Below are 19,496 nucleotides of genomic sequence, written 5' to 3'. Positions count from 1 at the left end.
TGCTCATTTGACATCATTTTCTCTTTATTATGTTTGTATATATACACATACCGATTATATGATTATTCTAAATTGAAATAGAAGTTTCATATATTTTAGAATTTTATTGACACATTTATAATTCAATACTTCGAAAATATATGCTGAAAAGTAGAATTTAATAATTTTAGAAGTTAAATAAAAATCTTTAATAATATGATGATCTTTAAATGAATTTTATTTTATAACAGTAAAAATTTATTTTCCCCAAGCCTCATTTTGGTCAACGATCAGAGCAAAACATGACACTATCTAATTCAAGGTTGTTTCTTTATCATTGTTATTTTGATGTCAACTAAATTTGCACGTAAAAAATGTAGAATTTATAGAAATTTTGTCGGATCTTTAAAGAATTAAGTACGATAATTTAATTTCAAACAGGGTAAGTTCGAATTACTATGTAGATTGCTTTCATTTTTTCTTCCCTGTTATGTTCGCGAAATTAGTCCAAAAAAACCGAATCAACTGCAACCATCGACGCGCTCTCATGAGGTGATTAAATTGTTTATTTACCTTTTTCTGTACTCTCTGCCCGAGAATTGTTATGGTTTCGTTCACTTAATCTGCAATGTTTTGTAAAAATTTCAGAATAATTCGATGAATGAAAAGTAATCGTGTGAAATGTATTGATTCTGGTGGATATTATAATCGGAGCAAGCTAATTTTGGGAAACTTTTCTTGATCTTGAGTATTTTACTTTCCTTACCCAATCGAGCTAGAACGATACTCTTGAATAAAACCTTAGCAATTAGGTATTTGGAAGTGTTATTATGACCAACCTGAAATGCTAGATGATTGGTTTTCTTAATTTTGAATTTGTTCAAAAAATATACACCTGGCAGGTGCAATTTTTTTGCTGAAAGTGTTTTCATGAATTCGATTATAACCTTTTTTGTTTGGTTCCATATTGATTCTGGCTATTTATATGTACAACTTAATAAAAAAATTTCAACTTTTTTATTCAGCTGAATTCTCCACTTGAAAGTATGGAATTCTCGGCCCAGGCACCCCGTGTTTTTGTTCATTATGGAATCCCATCTACCGCATCAATTCTTGCCTTTGACCCCATCCAGCGCCTCTTGGCAATAGGGACACTGTGAGTTTAAGTTTCTTCATGCAATTCACTGAAGTTCTGTTTTATTATATCGAGTAATTTTCTTATATTTCTTAGGCACAAATCCACACACTAATTATGTCAATTTTCATGTATGGTACCCTGACTTTGTGATCAAGCAACAAATTTCTTGCCACTTAAGTAATATATCAAACTTAGTCACTGAATTGAGAAATATCAGTTTTCTTTTTGCCATTTTTTTATTGAGTGATTATCCATATAGCATTACAAACCCAAGTTTTCTTTATTGTTAACATACTGACAGACCCATTCTTTTCTGTCTAGGGACAACTCTGATTCTGTTTATGTTTAACCTTAAATTCTTATGTGCCATCATTTTTTGACTAGAAGTAGAAAATTCTTTCTTCTGGGCCGTTCAATGAATACTAACATTTTAAGTTTTAATTATGGCATTGATTATACAATAATAATTGTCACAAATAAGTGTTCATTTAAAGCAAAAGCATGAAATTTTGAAAAATGAAATTTGAACTAGGTATGTAGTATTTAAAATAACCAGAGGACATCGGTTTTTTCCTCTTACTGGGTACACAACCTCATACATTTCAACATTTAGTAGCTTGGTGTTCTCATTATTACTAAATATTGTCATTTTTTTCTGACTGAGCTTCACAATTGTCACTGCTGCTTCTTGTCATGTCTCGAGGGATGATGGAGAGAGAGCTACTCAGCAGAGTGGTTGTTGGAACATCAAGTCCAAATTATGGTCTTTCAACATGTGTTTATCCATTTGTTCCTCTTAATGAATCTTTTCTTTCTGATTGATTGGAATAACAGGGATGGCAGGATTAAAGTGATAGGTGGTGACAACATTGAAGGCCTTCTCATATCTCCAAAAGCCTTGCCCTTTAAAAACTTAGAGGTTGGTTTATGTCATATTGTTTTGGTCTATCTGCTTGTATGGACTGGTGCTGAACTTAATCATTTATTGCATATCTGTTGATTGCAAGGATTGCATTTTTTGGTCCCATATATTCACCACAGGAGTCGAACAATGTTCTTAACCCTTTTTTAGATGCTCATTTTGTACAGATGCTATCAAATATAATAAACACTTTTATTTAGATTTGTGAAGATATTCTGAAGAACTCGTATATTTGGATATTTGCACATATTTCCAACTTAATCGATCACCTTTCTTCATCCACGACTTTTTTATCAGATACTGAAGGGCCTTATTTACTTATATTTAGATTGTCTGAAAACTAGTTCAAAGTGGTATTTACGATAATGCTAAAGCCTAATGTTTTCACCTTTCTCGAGGATCAATAGACTTTTAGTATAATTGAAGCACTAATCTCTTTTTGGATCCTGGTTAATCTAGTAAGATTTTAGTTTCTGAATACTCTCCGTTTCTTTGTTTTTTTCTCCTTTTCAGTTTCTGCAAAACCAAGGTTTTTTAGTGAGTGTCTCCAATGAAAATGAAATTCAGGTATGGTTTTATACAGGTCATCCATGACAATTTACGGTGAAATGTCCCATTCTTGACTCCCTGCAATCGTTGTGTTTATTTATTTTTCTTCAAAAGATATCTAAATTATCCCCAGTTGGAAATTTTCCACCTTGTGCTTAATCACCATTGTATCTTTCCCATAAAAATCATTGTTCACATCAACCCCCTGATTTTTCCTCTCTTCAGACAATGGATATTTTTCCCTTAACACAAGATGTTTATGTAACTTTGACAGGTTTGGGATCTAAGAAAGAGGTGTGTATCTTCTAATATTCAGTGGGAGTCCAATATAACAGCATTTTCTGTTATTCCATCTACCCATTTCATGTAAGAAAATGAGGAATCTTAGCTCTTTTTTGGATCATTTACTTTTTCATGCTTAATTTATTTTATTTTTTGGGACATTTAGTTATCTAGGAGATGAATACGGATTCTTATCTGTGTTGAAGCATGATGCTGAAGGAGGGAAAATTATTCAATTGCCGTATCACATTCCTCCTAATCTTGTAGCTGGTAATTGAAAATATGTTGAAATTAGTCAATGTATTTGAGTCGCTTGAATGGAATTACATTTTTGGATTTTGGTCCATACACCTAGGGGTTAGCTGGTCTACTGTAACAATGGATCCCTATCTTTAATTTATATGTCAAATTTGTGCAGAAGGATCTGGGTTCTCATTGCCTGATAATCAGTCCGTTGTTGGTGTGCTCTCCCAACCTCGTTCATATGGAAACAGGTAACTGGAAGAATGCGTGAAGTTACAATTCAGAGTCCTAGCTTTTTGAGCACAATTCTCTTGTGTGCTTTGTGTTTGCTTCTTCGGTGTTTCTAATTTCTTAAACTTCTGTACTGTATTTATAACATTTGATGATATTATTGTAACTGAGTTTTGTGCTGTCATCTGTATATTGAACTCATTGGAGAAAAGACTGATGGAAATCAATAAAATACATAGATAGTAATGGTATTGTGCAAGGAATTATACGGAAGTGTAGAAAAATGCAAAAAAATTCAACCTGCCTTGTTCATTTAGAGACACATGGAGATTGGAGATTTTCTGGGTATTTTATTTTAATATCGAGATCTACAACAATGAGCAGTTCAATTTGTTTGCAGGGTTTTGGTTGCTTATGAGAATGGGTTGATTATTCTGTGGGATGTTACTGAAGATAGAGCTGTACATGTTAGATACCACAAGGATCTCCAGCTAAAAGAGGGACCAGTTTTTAATTTTTCCAATAATGAGAGCCACACGTGCCAAAGTGATTCACCAGAGAATGACCATGGAGAGAAGGACATAACTTCTCTCTGTTGGGTGTCTCCTGATGGGTCAGCATTAGCTGTTGGTTATGTGGATGGGGATATCTTGCTTTGGAACCTGTCAGTACCTGACAATGTTAAAAGTCAGAGAAGCCAAAACATGTTCAATGATGTTGTTAAGATACAATTATCATCTGCAGGTAGAAGACTTCCCGTCATTGTCTTGCATTGGTCTTCGAACAAAGCACAAAATAGTCGCGGAGGCCTACTTTTTGCATATGGTGGTGAAGACATTGGATCTGAAGAAGTTTTGACTGTATGTTCATCATTTGTACCAATATTTGGCTTCTTTTGCGAGCGTAATTGCTTATTCTTTTTATACAAAGTAAAAGGGTACTTGATATCGATCAGCTAATCTAAGTTTTCGATGCTATAGCTGCTTTTTGTTTCCTTCTTCAAGTTAGGAGGGGTTGTTATCTAGAATGAATCATGAAGTTGCACAGTTTGACCTTTTTTTTCACTCGCAGCTGTTACTATCAATGCAATAGGGGTGTTGTGCATTTATACTTAATTTGGATTCACTTGATGACCGTGGGAGATTGTATATCAATAATGAGCCTGATATTAGTTCCAACAAGTGCATGGTAGCACGTTTCATTTCGTTTTATTACATCTTAAGTATCTAATTTTTAAATCAACCTGTCATCTTGATTTCTGATGATAAGCTTCTTCCATGTGTGTACTTTCCAGCATTTAACATGCTCCGAACAAGAACAAACTGGATAGTCATTATCACCATGTTTTAGATTTTCAATGCTCTGTTTGAAGATTATGAAATATCTCACATAATAGAGGAGGTTCAAGAAAATAACGGCACAACTCATACTGGTTCTAACAAAGATGTTTGCCAATGTTTTCAAAACTAGATTTCAAACTGGTTTTGACTTCAACTTAAAGCCAGAAACTTATTTTTATATGGGTTAAATTTATTATTAATATCTTGGTGTTTTCTTGTTGAGTGTCGAAGCTTCGCAGTCATATAATGTCTTTTTTGTGAAACTTTCTTGTTAATGCAGATCCTCAATCTTGAATGGTCTGCTGGGTTAGTACAACTGAAGTGTGTGGAGCGTGTTGACCTTACGCTCCATGGATCATTTGCTGATGTAATTATAACACCAAAGGCTCATGAGCCTGACAACTTCAGCTTAACTTCATTATTTATATTGACCAATCCAGGACAACTGCATTTCTACGATTTTGCTTCTTTGTCTATCTTCAAGCCTGGGACAGGACATAATCATTCAGTCCATGCATTTCAGTATCATTCAATAATACCCACTGTGGAACCACATATGACCGTGGGAAAGCTTTATTTGATGGGTAGAGATAGGAGTTTCTTCTGTGAACTTTCAGAGGTTCTGAAATCCATCATATGTTGTACATTCAATTTATTTCTCCATTTCATTTAAATGACCATTTATTGTTCCATTAGACAGTTTTCACCTGCCAAGCTACAAGAGGATGATGTGTTGACCGGGAGGGGTTCGCAGTGGCCTCTGACTGGTGGAGTTCCTTGTCATCTGTCTACTGCTGCAAATAAACTTCAGAAGATGTATATAGGAGGATATCAAGATGGATCTGTTCGAATATGGGATGCCACTTCTCCAGTTCTGTCACTTGTTTCTGTTTTACGATTGAAGGTTAGCACAATGCTTTCTTAATGGTATTGGTTCAGCATCTATATTCATTATATATTGAAAAATTGATAGAAAGTTCATTGATCGAGTTTACAGTATTATACTTGTTAACAACAACCACACCATTTACTGGCAGACAGAAGGAATTCAAGTTTCTGGTGCAAGTTCAGCAGTATCAGCATTGGGCTTTTCTTCTATCACCTTGACCTTAGCTGTTGGCAATGAAAGCGGAGCGGTAAGAATTACAGTCATTTTCTATTTTTCTCGGGCTTTACTGAAATAGATAAAAATAGTGATTCATACATTTTCCTTTATTTGTTAGGTTTTCATTTATATACTTCAAGGCAATTCCAACCAAACAATCTTGACCCTGATAACTGAAACCAGTCGTGATGGTATTTTTTTCCAAATATTAATTCTCTGCCACATTTTGATTTATGATTATTTGTGTTTCTAGACTTCCGAGCAGTTGTGTAAGCTAATGGGCCAGCATTTCCTGGTACTTTTTGTTGTATAATTACCTCATACCCCTAGCTTACATGGATTCTTTCTTGTAAAATATGATCTATCTTGATTTTTTCAAAAATGTTTTTTAGTTTACATTTAAGCAATAATGATGAAACAGGATATGACAATCTGTTAACAGGAAACCAATATGATTGCGAAGGTACTTTGCAATTGACTTATACAAGAAAATAGGAATTTAAACATGGCCAAATGAAAGAAACATACAGTTCACTAGAAATAATTATCCTAAGAACTGTTTTTTCTTTAGAGTGTCTTGTCCATAATAATTTTCATTTAGTGCACAAATCAGTACATGAGGTGGATCTAATTTTTTAAGGTCGGTGTTTCGCCGTGTTTACATGCTTTTATCCCCAGCGACGACAAACAAGGGCTACTTTAGTGAAGCAAACATTCTTTATGAGTGCAAGGACCTTTGAACAAGAGCAAGCCACAGCTTCAGTGATTTTTTAGTGGGCTAATCTGAACTGAACTACTTTTTCTGAATTTGCAAACAACTTATTCGGTACTTGGGGTTGGTTCATTGATGTTGTTGATTATTGTGCTGTATTATTAGAATTTATATGTCAGTTAATGAGTTGATATCCAATCACTTGCATCATTAGAACATGATGTATGAGGGTGTTTACTTGTCCGTTTTTTTCATTTGCTTCTATCTATTGTCTGGGTCTGTTGGCATTCCTGCATCCCCATTGTCCAGTAATAACCGTAGTTAAACTTTCACAAAAGGCCCTCATCTGTTTAATTTAAGGCCTCGTTTCAATATTTAGGAAACATTCACTTGTGATCACTTCTTTCTTCAGAATGCGTGACTATTATGTTGTTTACTTGCAGATCAACATTTGCCACATGCAGAGAGCAACCAATGTTCGGCTATATTTTCCTTACTGAATTCTCCTGTACGTGTCTTACAGTTTGTAAATTCTGGAGTCAGACTTCTTGTTGGATATGAAAGTGGGCAGGTAAATTTGTTTATCAGAACTTGTTCTTCTTTTAGTTATATGCAGTTTTACAACTCTTGTCTGACATCACAATTACTTTATTGCAGGTTGCTATACTTGATACTAGTTTATTGTCAGTGTTATCTATAACAGATTATTTGTCTAGCTCAAGGTCACCAATCATTTCAGTGGCGGTGAAAACTTTTCCAGATACTCATGAAAACAATATAAATAATTCTGAAAATGAAATTGTTAGTGAATCTACCACAGAGCTTGCTTTTGTATTAACTAGAGATGCGCACACAGTCTTAATAGATAGTGCCAAAGGCAATATGGTGAACTCTAAACCAATATTTCCAAAGGAAAATTCAATGGCAATAGGCATGTATTTACTAGGTAAGTCCATCCCGTTTTCTTTTTAGTTTTCTACATATATCATGTGCAGATGTTTACGTCTTGTGGGGCCTTTTGCACACAGAAGGAAAACGTCCTCTCTCTGAAAGGTCAAAAAACGTTTTTGTGATGTCTACTGAGCATGTTGATGCTGAAAATCAACCTCTGCAATCCAGTCTTGAAAATCTGAGTGGTTTGTCCAGCGTGGAAGGCCACATGCAACCCACATGTTTAGGGGACGAGACATTGGAATCCCATATTTTATTGTGTTGCAATGATGCTGTGTACACATACTCCTTAAAGTCTTTCTTTCAGGTGCTGTCATTTATTGTCCCTATTCAGTTTAACGTGTAATTTATTCCCTTTCTTATGAGGATTCCTTGACTTCAGGGTGATTGTAACTTTGTACGTTTACTGAATCTTGAGAAACCATGTTCCTGGACTACAATCTTCAAGAAAAATGCGGAAGAGTATGGATTGATCTTTGTTTATCAAACTGGAGAAATTGAAATACGGTGAATTCCTAATTCATCTTTTTGCTTGTGTTTCAGATACTGATGAGATTTAAACTGCATATGTGCAATTACCCTGCATTGTTGTTACTTTATGTGAAACAACTGTAATTTATCTAACATTTTAAATAATTACAACATTCTCTTTAAGCAAAATCTTGAATTCTAATATTGTGAATCGAGACGTAGGAGCTAGAAAAGCTTCTCGCTCAATGACTACAACCCAGCTTGACCATGGATTGATTTAGGTACGTGGCTTTGTGATCCAGACAAAAAAACAATGACATCATAATTTACTCAGCTTTTGAAGAATTACCAACACCATATCCCCTTAGAGTAGAAATTACTTACGTCACCCATTTTTAGTTTTGGTGTAAAAAATTAAAAATGAATACACTGGACAAGAACTTATGCAGTAATTGATATATATATATGCATGTGTGTGTGGTGGAGAGATTCACTTGGCTATGATATAAATTAGTTGAGAACAAGTATTGGCAAAGGAAAGTGTCAATGTATTGCTCAATGTCTTTTTCTCTTAGGTCTTTTCCAGATCTTGAACTGGTGGGAGATACCTCATTGATGTCAATTCTTAGGTGGAGCTTCAAAAATAATATGGAGAAGACAATGTGTGCTTCCGACGAAGGGCAGATTACCTTGGTTGGTGACTTAACACAGAAACAATCTGCACCACATGATAATTTATATGTGTTCTTTTATGTAAACTACAGAAATTTACGCTCGAGATCTTACATGCATCATATAAAGATGTCCAAGAACTAGGATCCTTACAGGAATGACCAGTCCAGTGACCTTCTTGGCTAATTGATAAAAGTTTAGTATTAGCAAAAACTCGTAAAGAATGACTCTATTTTATAAAGTTTCTATTGAATAAAAGATCATTTCTGGAGAGAATTTTTTTTTATGGTAGCAGAGCTTCATTTGTCCATGGTATAGGAAATGACTCACAGTTTCTCATCGGTTTAGATTTCTGAACCAATATGAAAGTTTACCAATTATAAAAGACAGATGGTAATGAGAATAAATTAAGGAAATATATGCTGTTTAAAAAACTGTGAATATGAGTTCCATCATGCAGCCATCTTTAGAATTGTTCGTTTCTTGGAACTGTTAATGTAGTGCCCTCCTTGGGTAAATAGAGTAGAAATGATGCCATAAGTTGTCAGCCACCTGGGGTTTAGTTAGAGATGTGTTTAAACTGTGATATGTTTCTGTCTAATGTAATCGTAATTGAAGCTGATGTTAAAGTTTTGACTTGTGGTGTGATGATAATATAAGAGTTGTAGAAAGAGTGAACCCACTGCCCTGACGTGATTTAAGAAATTCACACACCTTTTTGAAGGAGATATTTATCTTTATAATTCTTTGTTTTCTACTTTGTATGTTATTATGTAGAATCTTTGGATCATTACTTATTATACCTTATGACCCATCTACCACAGGCAATTGAATATTTGCAATCATTCCATCTTCTCTGAATACGCAATTAGGCAGTTTAATCTTAAATTACATTAATTATGTTAAAACTTTATACTTGCAACTGATGATGCTATACTTTCTAGGTCAATGGGTGTGAATTTGCTTTTATATCTCTTCTGGCCTTCGAAAATGAATTTAGGTCTCCTCTCTCTCTCTCTCTCTCTCTCTCTCTCTCTCTCTCTCTCTCTCTCTCTCTCTCTCTCTCTCTCTCTCTACGTCTGTTTGTCAAAAGCCCTGACATGTGTCTATTTTTGTTCTAGCCTCGAAAATCTACCTTGTCTACATGATGAAGCCCTTGCTGCCGCTGCAGATGCTGATGTTAAATTCACTCTAAACCAAAAGAAGGCACAGGTCACAAATTGCGTCATCTATTTCTGTTTGGCTTTTCCTTTATTTTTTGTCCCTCTCTAATGATTTTGCTTGTTTGAATGAACAGAGTGCAATGCCCGGATTTATTAGTAATATGATCAAGGGTTTAAAAGGGGGTGAAGGAGAGCAGAATATGAGTTACATGGAATCTCGTGAAATCATGATTGCGCGTTTGGATGGAATGTTTTCAAGGTTCCCATTCTCTGACCCCTTTGGTTCTTTTGATAAAGAAGATTTGGAACTTGGCATAGGTAAGTATGAGTCAACATTCCCACTGAAGAGTGGGCATCTACTTGTTATGCAAATAACAAAATAAACAATAAAATAAATGGCTTAATCCTCGTCGAATTATGTTTGCAGATGATATTGACATAGATGAGCCAGTCGTTGTATCAACTTCACAAAAGAGTAGTAATGACATAAAAGGTAGAGCGACAAATTTATTTCTATTGATAATGATGGTTTTAAGCATCAGTTGGGCCTAAATGGTTACTTTTTTCAGAGAAGGGTAGAGAGAGAGAGAGATTATTTGAAGGTGGTTCTCCTGACAATCATCCAAAGGTTCGAACACGCGAGGAAATTATTGCAAAATATAGGAACACGGGAGTAAGATTTTCCTTAAACAGCTTAATTGTGTTTTTAATGCTTAAATTGGGGATCACATTCTCACCATGTAATTGGTTCCAGGATGCTGCAGCTTCGGCTTCTCAAGCAAAGGATAAACTTCTAGAACGGGGGGAGAAACTTGATGTAAGACCAGTTCTTATATATTCAGTGATTATGCGCATATCATGATTTTAGAAGGATATGAGGTAACTGAATTAAGCTGTCCCTTGTTTGAAGCATTAGTTCTTTGTGAACCAGCAATGGTGGTAATTTCTCGGAGTTCTGACTTATGGTGACTGTAGATTGTTTTATTCTTTTAAACAATCCCTTTTTTAGGGGAGCGGGGGCTGAAGAGGTTTTTGCATCTTTCCAATATTATATATTAGGCAGGATATTAGATTCTTTCCAGCTTTGCACAATAAATTTAGCCCGGCTTCGCTTCTACTAAATAAGTTTTTATAAGTTTCTTTCTCGAAGACATCTGAAATAATGGATAATGACATTATGCTGATCACACAAAGTCTCACTGTTCTTTCGTTCTTTGTATTGTGTCAAATCTCGACTAACACGTCACATACTGGAATGAGACAATCCCTGTTATTAGGCGGGATATTTGGTGTTAATATTGCTTTGGTATTATTACCTTTACTACTGCTAACTCGTGCAAATTTCACTAAAGTTTACAATGCAAAGAGCAGTTGCTGATCATGCATCATCTCTCAGTCATTCAGTGTTGAGTGGTGTTTGATTTGTTTCAGAAACTTGGCAAAAGGACAGCCGAGCTACAAAGTGGTGCTGAAAGCTTTGCGTCAATGGCAAATGAGCTTGCTAAGACGATGGAAAAACGCAAGTGGTGGAACATATGACGGCATAAAAAGTCAGGGCGTTCCAATTTTCCGTCAATTGGGTCACATATAGATACTACAGATGACAAACACTTCAAGCGTATTTGTGAGGAAAGAATATAATGACATTGTAGCGTACGTTGATATTTAAGTAAATGAATGTTCGACAAGAATAGTTTACATGTTTTGCAGTAGTGTTGTTAGAGATTAATTAAAAATAACCTAGATTGCTTCAAATATCAATCCAGCCACTATAGTTCCTTCTTTCACCTGTTAAGGGTGGCTTCAGGTTTTAGTGTAAACATTCTACACCTTCAAAATATCAATTGATATTATGCTCCTCGAGTTCGATTATTCTTTACAAGTTTTGTTGTAATAAATAAAATTTAAGTAGGCAATCAATCTAGCTCACTCATTTTACATTTACCTATATTGTATCTGCTGTCTAAGACAATTTCTAAAGTGTATTCCAACCCTAAATAGATAAGAGCAGAGCATGTGATGATTTTGGGACAAAAACTGTATTTGAACGTATAGTAAAAAAATTTAAACTTGATGAAATTTATATAAGACAATAATAATAAATTACGAAACGAGTCAGAAGGTTAGTATGCTTCGCATATGTGCAAGTTGTGCTCCAGTAGACTAATAACTAAAATGATCAAGAAAAATAGAAGCCAATCCATCAAAAAAGTATTATCACAGTTTTTCCATGTTCTTGATAGTTTCAGAAGACACTTCAGATCTTGTATTCATTTGTTTGTGTTACATATGCTATTTGGTGTACGTATCAACGACACTACTAAATTCATCTTAAAAGTGCATATCTCAAATGTACAGAAAATGTATAACTAATTTTTGACATTGCCAGTCAGTAATGCACTGAATTGACTGCTTTCATGAATGATTGTATTTGGAGTTCATCTTTCTGTATGCCATCTGGACCACAAATGCCACTACTCACGTCGATTCCCTGCGGCCTAAGTATAGAAAGAGCTTTGCATACATTCTTAGGGTTAACTCCTCCAGCAAGGAACCATCCTTTTTTGCTTGTAATTGGCGGAAGCTTAAATTTTGACCAATTAAACCCTTTACCACTGCAAACATGCAGAGATCATTTTTAAGCCATGTCTGCTAACTCCCACGCGCCGTAAAAGATAAATGAATTTGTCAACAATTAGAAACAATGAAATTATATATTAGCATAGGGTATATGACAGCTGAATTGCAAGAAGGCAACTTGCATTCAACTTTGAACAAGAGCACAAATATTTTGAAAGAAAAAATACCGTCTCTTCATAGCAAAGAAAATGAGATCAAAGCCAAATGACTGAGGAATAATGAGGCTAACAATGTACATGACTTTATTTTAATACCTTCCACCTTTGGCACTATCCACGAGAACCCAATCAACAAGAGAACATTCTTCATCAGTTATTAAATTCAGAAGAACACCATCCTCATTCGCATGAAGAACATAAATTACTTTACTCTCTCTTGCCACAGTATGAAAATCATTCCGTGAACCATTTCCATGTAGCTGCAGATGTCATTAGATGTTAAATAAAAAGGTAGAACGAGTTAAAAATACAGGTAATGATGGACGAAAGAGCTAACCTGAACATATCCAAGTTCTGCTTCATCAGACGCTCTTAAAATAGTTTCTGCATCATCATCTACAAATACCCCAACAGGAACAGCTCCATGTTCTCGAGCCACTTTTGAAATCTCTTTTGCAATAGGAAGTGAGATGGACCGTTTTGAGTTGGGCCACATAATCATCCCAATAAAATTTGCACCAGCTTCTGCTGCTTTGGCAGCATCTCTAGCTGACGTGATTCCACACATTTTAACTAAAGGCCTGTCTTCTTTGTATCCTTTATCAGCAAGTGAAACTATTGCTGATTGGTTTGACGAGCGTGTCATTTTCATCTTTGGGAAGACCCCATTTAATAAAATCATTTCTTTCCCTTGGAAACCTGTAATTAATTTGATGATCTGATTTCCACACAAATAGGGCGCACACACACACTTCAAAATTACTTATTGGGTATATTCCTCATGCACCAGCTTCTTCTCACTTAACAAAGCATCATTCCCAACTTAAATACAATGAAGACCCTAATTTACTCATATTACGAGACGAAGGGGTGAAAAAGAAAGGGCATGAAATACGCATCAACCACCATATGAGGAATTATATTTTCTGAATAATTTAACAATGCCACTAATATTCTGGCATACCTGAACATATCGGCTTAGTAACAACACTTGGTTGAAGATGATTTCCCACTCTTAAACCTGGAAAAGATAGACATACAATCACAAAAACACATTCGAGAAGACCAAACGTTCATTAAACCAATAGCATGACAATTGACAACCATTACACATTTCGCTAATTATCACCACCTTCTTTTCCAGGAAACGAACCAAAAGGGCTTCGTTTCCCCCAAAAAAACAGAGAAATTACCCCAAAAAAAAAAACTTTCTAAAGAATTCACACAAGCATCTGGACTGCACATTCTCACACGCGCAAACAGATGAAACACACATTCAGCTTAACGATGAGTACAGAGAGAGCGAGACCTGAGAGCATAGCTGAAGCAGCAGAATATCTGTGTGCAACCAAACGATGAACAAATTTATAATTATAGCTCGCCTAAAAGTAGAACTTCAGTTGTCGAAAACATACCCCCACCATTTCTTCAATCAACGACCATTGAGTTCTATATGCAAATATAATACCTTTAAGCCCAACAAGCGGATGCCGAGGCCCACTAAGCTATTGTTATTTTTACATCATTTTAATCGGTTATTTGGGATATGTCGTAACTTGTTCGAGTTCTTCTTTTTGTAGGTTTTCTCCTTGTAAGGCGAGTATTACTCCGGGTGCATCGATGAATAAACTAGTAAAAAATGCACATGCGTTGCACGTGTTATTATTATTTTTAATTTGACTAAATAATACTAAACAATTAATGCAAAATTATTTTCAATTTAGAAGAGTTGTTTGATTTAAAAGAGAAATTTTGATTAGATTTTTTCTATGTAAAATATAGAGTGACTTGAAGACTTCTTTAATAAGGTAAGAAGGGTAATTATTATTATAGAATTAAATATTTTGGTGTCCTCTAAGGTAGTTACTCTAAAGATCTCACACTTAATAATATAGTATAGATAACAAGAGGGCCGATGTCCAACTACGTTGAGAAAATATTAAATAGTCAGATAAATCACGCTAAACAAACAACTTACGACTCGATTGCTCGTCAAAATATTTATTGGACATGGGAAGGCAATATATAGGAGATTTGGAAATCTGGCTGAAGCCCACATAAAAAAGGGCCTGATCTATAAGATTGGTTGAAACTTGAAACCATATTGGGCCTCCTTAGAATATAAAAATAAAAGCCAGATAATGGAGTCTCCTTTTTCCCATGGTGGACTGGAGAGATGAGAATAAAGTTGTTCGGGCGGCTGTCCATTAAGAATTCAAGATAGATGAATGATTAGTCCAATGTGGCTCACAATTTCGACTATTTTAATTATTAAAGTAAATATATATTCACATATTTATTTTTAATAAATATATTTAAATTAATATTGATAAATATAAATTATAGTTACAAATATTTAATCATCTATGCAATTATTTTAAAAATATATATTTAATTAACACTTAGAACATTTTAATCATTACAATAAAATTTATAAAATTAATCCATCATTTTAAAATCATATCAAACAGCATGTTATTTATCACACCATAATATTAATATATATCTCTCATTTTTTTAATCTTGAAAATGGAGGAATTACACGACATTTTTTCATCAATAGATTCTTGAATACAAGGATTACATAGTAAAGTATTAAACTATTGCGGAAAAAAATTAATAAATAACAGATTTGTTTCTTCGATTTCCTGTAAGATTCTAATCCAAAAAATATGGTGTAGCAATAAAAATCTCAAAGAATCTCAAAGAATATCATCACAAGTATGGGTCAGCTACGAGCAAGAAACCAGATTAAGCGACCATCTGTTCCTGCTCCATGTACAATTGATCGATCCAACTCGGTGCCATTTCATGAAATCCGCCGTGCAAGCTTTGCTCCGTACCATGAGGTCCGATGCCACCAGATGGGCTGTCCTTCACCAAGTAATTAACCCAAGAAACATCCGGCTCGTTGACAGTACACGGAGCCATGGCCCCAGATGCATTGGCATTATTGCTTCGAAAACCAAAAGAAGCCGACTTTCTAAGCTTATTTATCTCGTCATCGTTAAAACCCCAGTTCACCTTCCCATCTGGTGAGTTCCAATCTGAAAACATTGATGGCATTGGACTAGGAGAATTAGCAGAACTGGAAAGGCTGGATCGGTAGCCAACTCCAGTACCACAGTCAATGAAGCTTTGGCTGCGTTTGGAGAAGGAGTTGGCTCTTGAATTCATGACTGCTGCAGCGACAGCAGCAGAGGAATCAAAACCATATGACGAGGGCTGTTTTCTTGCTGGTGCTGATGAGAAGTTTGAGGGGTAACTGGCTCGGAGTTGGTTTGTGTTCTGGCGAATCTGATGACTGGTAGGAGAATTCTTGGCTGAGAGACCCTGTAATTGAGATAATAATGAAGGGTCCAACGACCCAAATATGTCATCTAGATTCGTGGGTTGTAAATTGCTGATTCTTGGATATGGGGAAGACAGGCTCGCCATCTCCTCAACTAATTGCTGGCGTTGGTTCTGAGCATGGATTTTCTCCAATCCCACCTCCAAATCCACATCTCGTGCACGAAAAGTAGTTTTGAGTCGGCTACCGGGGAGCTGCAGGGCAGGTGGGGTTATAAGGTTCACCTTGTTCTGCCACATGTTTCCGCCCATTGGAGACGAACAAGTAACTGAGGGCGACATGGGTGGTGTTGAAGTACTAGGCAGCATCAAAGAGGACGAACCAAGTGACAAAGGGCTTAATGAAGTCATGTCCATTGAATTCATTGAATTCATTGAAACAGAATTTGGAGAAGGCATAGCAGAACCGGTGGCAGCATACAAAGGACGAAGCTCTTCGGGTTTGTGAGCGAAGAAGCACACTTTTCGTGCGCAGCCTGTCTCATCCTTGCAGAGACGTGTCCTGTATTGAGCTGGATGAAGCCAAGATTCAAAAACACCATGAGCATATTCGCAAGAATCTCCCTTCGCACAACTTCCCTTCTTGAACTCGGGACACGGGACACAAGTGTAGTGATGCTTCCTCAAATCACGCCTCCTCGCATTCTCCCCAGGGTGGACAAAAGGGCACTCCGTCCAGTCGTGAGAATATGCCCTCGAGCAAGGCTTCACCTTGAAACTATACATCCTGAACTCATCACTTCCGTAGACCCCATTGTTGATATCCGGCAAAGACACATCAACAGGATACTCTTTCTTCTCACCCCCTTCTTTAACCCGAGGCATATCACTCCCTTCTTCCTCCTCATCACCTGACTCGATTTTGATCCCTTTCAACAACATTTCCAAGATTCTCCTCTTAGAATTGCTCGAAAGCTTAACAAATGGAGCAATCAAATCACACGGTTTCTTCCCATAGGCATCAATAGAATTGATATCCCCAGAGACACCGATCAAGAACTTGACAACCTCAACCGAGGCCCACGAACCACCGGCAGCAGCACAATGGAGTGGTGTAGCCCCATCCGAGCCACACGCTCTGTTGACATCAACTTTTCCAGTTCCAACAATATACTTCAAAACCTCTAGACTTCCGTACAAAGAAGCAATCATCATCGGGGTTCTCTCTTCATACCCCATCTTCGTTGTACCAAATCTTCTGCCATACCAATCGCTTACTTCATTCACATCAGAATACATCTCTTCTATTTCATATATAAAGCCAGCCAAATCATCAGTAGCCGCCAATTCCAGCAAGTTTGCGCTTCTTTTACACGAAACCCTTCTCATATTTTCTTGAAATTTGGCCTCCATTTCCAAGTCAGAAGAGGAAAGCTTACTCTTTGAACCGGTGCACATCAAACCTGAAACATGCCAAGAACAAAGAAAATTTGAGACTCGAGAATGTATTGATAAACCACGAACTCCTCATCCCTTTACTTACCTGTAAATCTTGACAAAATCATTCATAATATTTATTTATTCCAACTATTATAAGGTTGTCCTAACCGGAATCTCAAAGGCTAAACAATTGTTCCTTACAAATCAATGGAATCATTCCCCCATACGGCCAGACTGTCGTTAGATTCTCTCTCTCAACCAAGGAAACGTTATTAAACAAATAACACAGTTAACGAGAAAAAAAAAATGGCTTACAAAAAACAAACCACAGCATCAAAATCAACACCAAACATATTTCGAAGAAAAAAACAAAGAAAAACCATCTAAAATTCCAGAATTTATTTTTTAAAGAAAGCAAGCGAAAAATAACCCATTATTCAAATTCCATATCTCAATACAACTTACAAACAGCTCACTAAACATGAGAAGCCCCTCGATACCACCCAAAAGCCTTAACAAGAAACCAAAAAAGAGAAAATAAAATAAAATAAACACAAAAACCATTAAAGATCGAGTCTTTAGATGTTAAAAAACCGTACCTTACACTGAATAGACAGATGCCTCGATAAATGGATATTTGAAATTACAAAGACTCCCAATAATTTGAAAAAAAAATTCGAGGTAAGTAATGTTAGTATCTAATCTTGTGAATGACCTCGAGTCTTTGGAGAAGTATAAATACATATATATGATGAGGAAGGGAGGAGGAAGTTGTGACTTTTCTTCTCACTTCTTTCTTTAACTTTTTTTATTTTTTCCATTACAGTCAAATTCAATATTCGAAAGTGGAATCCACCTCACACCATTTCTGTTTCTTACTGGTTCCATTTTGAATAAACCAAGTGAAATCCACATGGAGATTCAAATGAAATGCAAATGAAATATAAAAAGGTTCCATTTTGAGGGGACAATGGAATATATCAAACCGCCATAGGCCTTTGTCAGCGTGTCTTGTGGGCCTCTGATACTAACGCGTCTGTGCTAGTTGATATATATATATATATATATATATATATATATTCGTTTTCCTTAAAAAAATCATAATTCATTGTTAGATTTTATACCAAGTAAGTATTTATATGTATCTAATTTTATATTTTAATCGTTTTCCTTAAAAAAATCATAATGTTGAAAAATAATATTTAAATATGCGTATTTGAATATTGAATGTTGAATATTTGAATGTTGAAAATTAGGTAAAATTAGGTGTTGATTATTGAAATTTGTGTGTGATGATGAAGGTAATGATGTAATTTATTTTTGGATTATTTGTAAAGATTNATTACTAATATTATATACACCATATTATTACCATAAAATTATACAAATACATACATTTATTTTCTTGTACACCAACGGTCATAAACGGTAACAAAACGGCTAGTTTTTGCCCTATAAATATGATCTCACAAACACATTCAATCACTCCAACTTTCTCTTCATCTCTAAAATTATTCTTCATCAAATTTTTGAAGAAAAAAGAAGATGTCTTTCACAAAGTTATTTTTAATTATTTTGGTTATAATACTCACGAATCTTGTACTTATCGGAGAATATCATCCTCATGTGTTTTCTTTATTTTTACGAATGCTTGTATTTGTTGTTTATCCATTACTTTGTATTGCAATATTCATTAACTAATAAAATGCAGCATAATTTTTTTTAGTACCACTATGTCAAACTTGACAAAGCTCGAATTTGTTGCACTCGACATTGCGGGGAAAAATTATATGTCATGGACTCTCGATGTAGAAATGCATCTTGAGTCATTGGGTCTACGCGAGACCATTAAAGAAAATGGTATATCTTCATCACAAGAAAAAGCAAAAGCTATAATATTTTTGCGTCGAGATCTCGATGAAAGTTTAAAATGTGAATATCTCATCAAAAAAGATCACATGGCTCTGTGGAAAGGATTGAAAGAAAGATTTGAACATATAAGGGAAGTTATACTTCCGACCGCCATTGATGAATGGAATATGTTAAGATTCCAAGATTTTAAGAAAGTCAGTGATTACAATTCAGCGATGTATCGAATAATCTAGCAGCTAAAATTTTGTGGACATGAGGTCACAGAATCGGAAATGCTTGAAAAAACATTTTGCACGTTTCAAGCATCAAATATAACTTTACAGCAACAATATAGAGT

The 19,496-nt window shown here is 35.4% G+C and overlaps 3 protein-coding genes across 10 annotated transcripts; 1 reads left to right on the top strand and 2 right to left on the bottom strand.

Annotated features, from left to right (window-relative positions):
- Positions 1 to 291: 291 nt before the first annotated feature.
- LOC140970490 (lethal(2) giant larvae protein homolog SRO77-like) lies at positions 292 to 11,608 on the top strand. Of its 6 annotated transcripts, none has more exons than XM_073432253.1 (24): positions 295 to 531; positions 1,005 to 1,135; positions 1,952 to 2,036; positions 2,553 to 2,606; positions 2,863 to 2,954; positions 3,037 to 3,140; positions 3,289 to 3,364; positions 3,745 to 4,204; positions 4,965 to 5,303; positions 5,385 to 5,588; positions 5,722 to 5,820; positions 5,908 to 5,980; positions 6,945 to 7,072; positions 7,159 to 7,447; positions 7,533 to 7,759; positions 7,835 to 7,959; positions 8,499 to 8,616; positions 9,540 to 9,595; positions 9,717 to 9,807; positions 9,893 to 10,076; positions 10,186 to 10,251; positions 10,328 to 10,431; positions 10,513 to 10,575; positions 11,190 to 11,608. In XM_073432253.1, exons 2-24 carry the CDS (start codon positions 1,026 to 1,028, stop codon positions 11,295 to 11,297), a joined length of 3,255 nt encoding a protein of 1,084 aa, XP_073288354.1. In that variant the 5' UTR covers positions 295 to 531; positions 1,005 to 1,025; the 3' UTR covers positions 11,298 to 11,608. The 6 variants fall into 6 exon arrangements, with proteins under 6 accessions (XP_073288356.1, XP_073288354.1, XP_073288351.1 ...); XM_073432250.1 differs by having other exon boundaries at positions 296 to 531; positions 7,530 to 7,759; XM_073432254.1 differs by having other exon boundaries at positions 296 to 531; positions 1,952 to 2,046; positions 2,569 to 2,606; positions 7,530 to 7,759.
- Positions 11,609 to 11,898: 290 nt separating this feature from the next.
- On the bottom strand, positions 11,899 to 14,020 carry LOC140970483 (N-(5'-phosphoribosyl)anthranilate isomerase 1, chloroplastic-like). Of its 2 annotated transcripts, none has more exons than XM_073432242.1 (5): positions 13,866 to 14,020; positions 13,521 to 13,577; positions 12,894 to 13,255; positions 12,653 to 12,816; positions 11,899 to 12,373 (listed from the first exon to the last, which is right to left on the bottom strand). In XM_073432242.1, exons 1-5 carry the CDS (start codon positions 13,873 to 13,875, stop codon positions 12,148 to 12,150), a joined length of 819 nt encoding a protein of 272 aa, XP_073288343.1. In that variant the 5' UTR covers positions 13,876 to 14,020; the 3' UTR covers positions 11,899 to 12,147. The 2 variants fall into 2 exon arrangements, with proteins under 2 accessions (XP_073288343.1, XP_073288344.1); XM_073432243.1 differs by having other exon boundaries at positions 12,894 to 13,153.
- Positions 14,021 to 15,086: 1,066 nt separating this feature from the next.
- On the bottom strand, positions 15,087 to 18,043 carry LOC140970500 (zinc finger CCCH domain-containing protein 29-like). Of its 2 annotated transcripts, none has more exons than XM_073432269.1 (2): positions 17,887 to 18,043; positions 15,087 to 17,310 (listed from the first exon to the last, which is right to left on the bottom strand). In XM_073432269.1, exon 2 carries the CDS (start codon positions 17,303 to 17,305, stop codon positions 15,308 to 15,310), a length of 1,998 nt encoding a protein of 665 aa, XP_073288370.1. In that variant the 5' UTR covers positions 17,306 to 17,310; positions 17,887 to 18,043; the 3' UTR covers positions 15,087 to 15,307. The 2 variants fall into 2 exon arrangements, with proteins under 2 accessions (XP_073288370.1, XP_073288371.1); XM_073432270.1 differs by having other exon boundaries at positions 17,892 to 18,041.
- Between the last annotated feature and the right edge of the window lie 1,453 nt (positions 18,044 to 19,496).

The sequence above is a fragment of the Primulina huaijiensis genome, unplaced genomic scaffold, assembly GCF_012295235.1.
Source record: "Primulina huaijiensis isolate GDHJ02 unplaced genomic scaffold, ASM1229523v2 scaffold6295, whole genome shotgun sequence".
Classification (NCBI taxonomy): Eukaryota; Viridiplantae; Streptophyta; class Magnoliopsida; order Lamiales; family Gesneriaceae; genus Primulina; species Primulina huaijiensis.
This window is presented reverse-complemented; position numbering and strand designations above follow the sequence as displayed.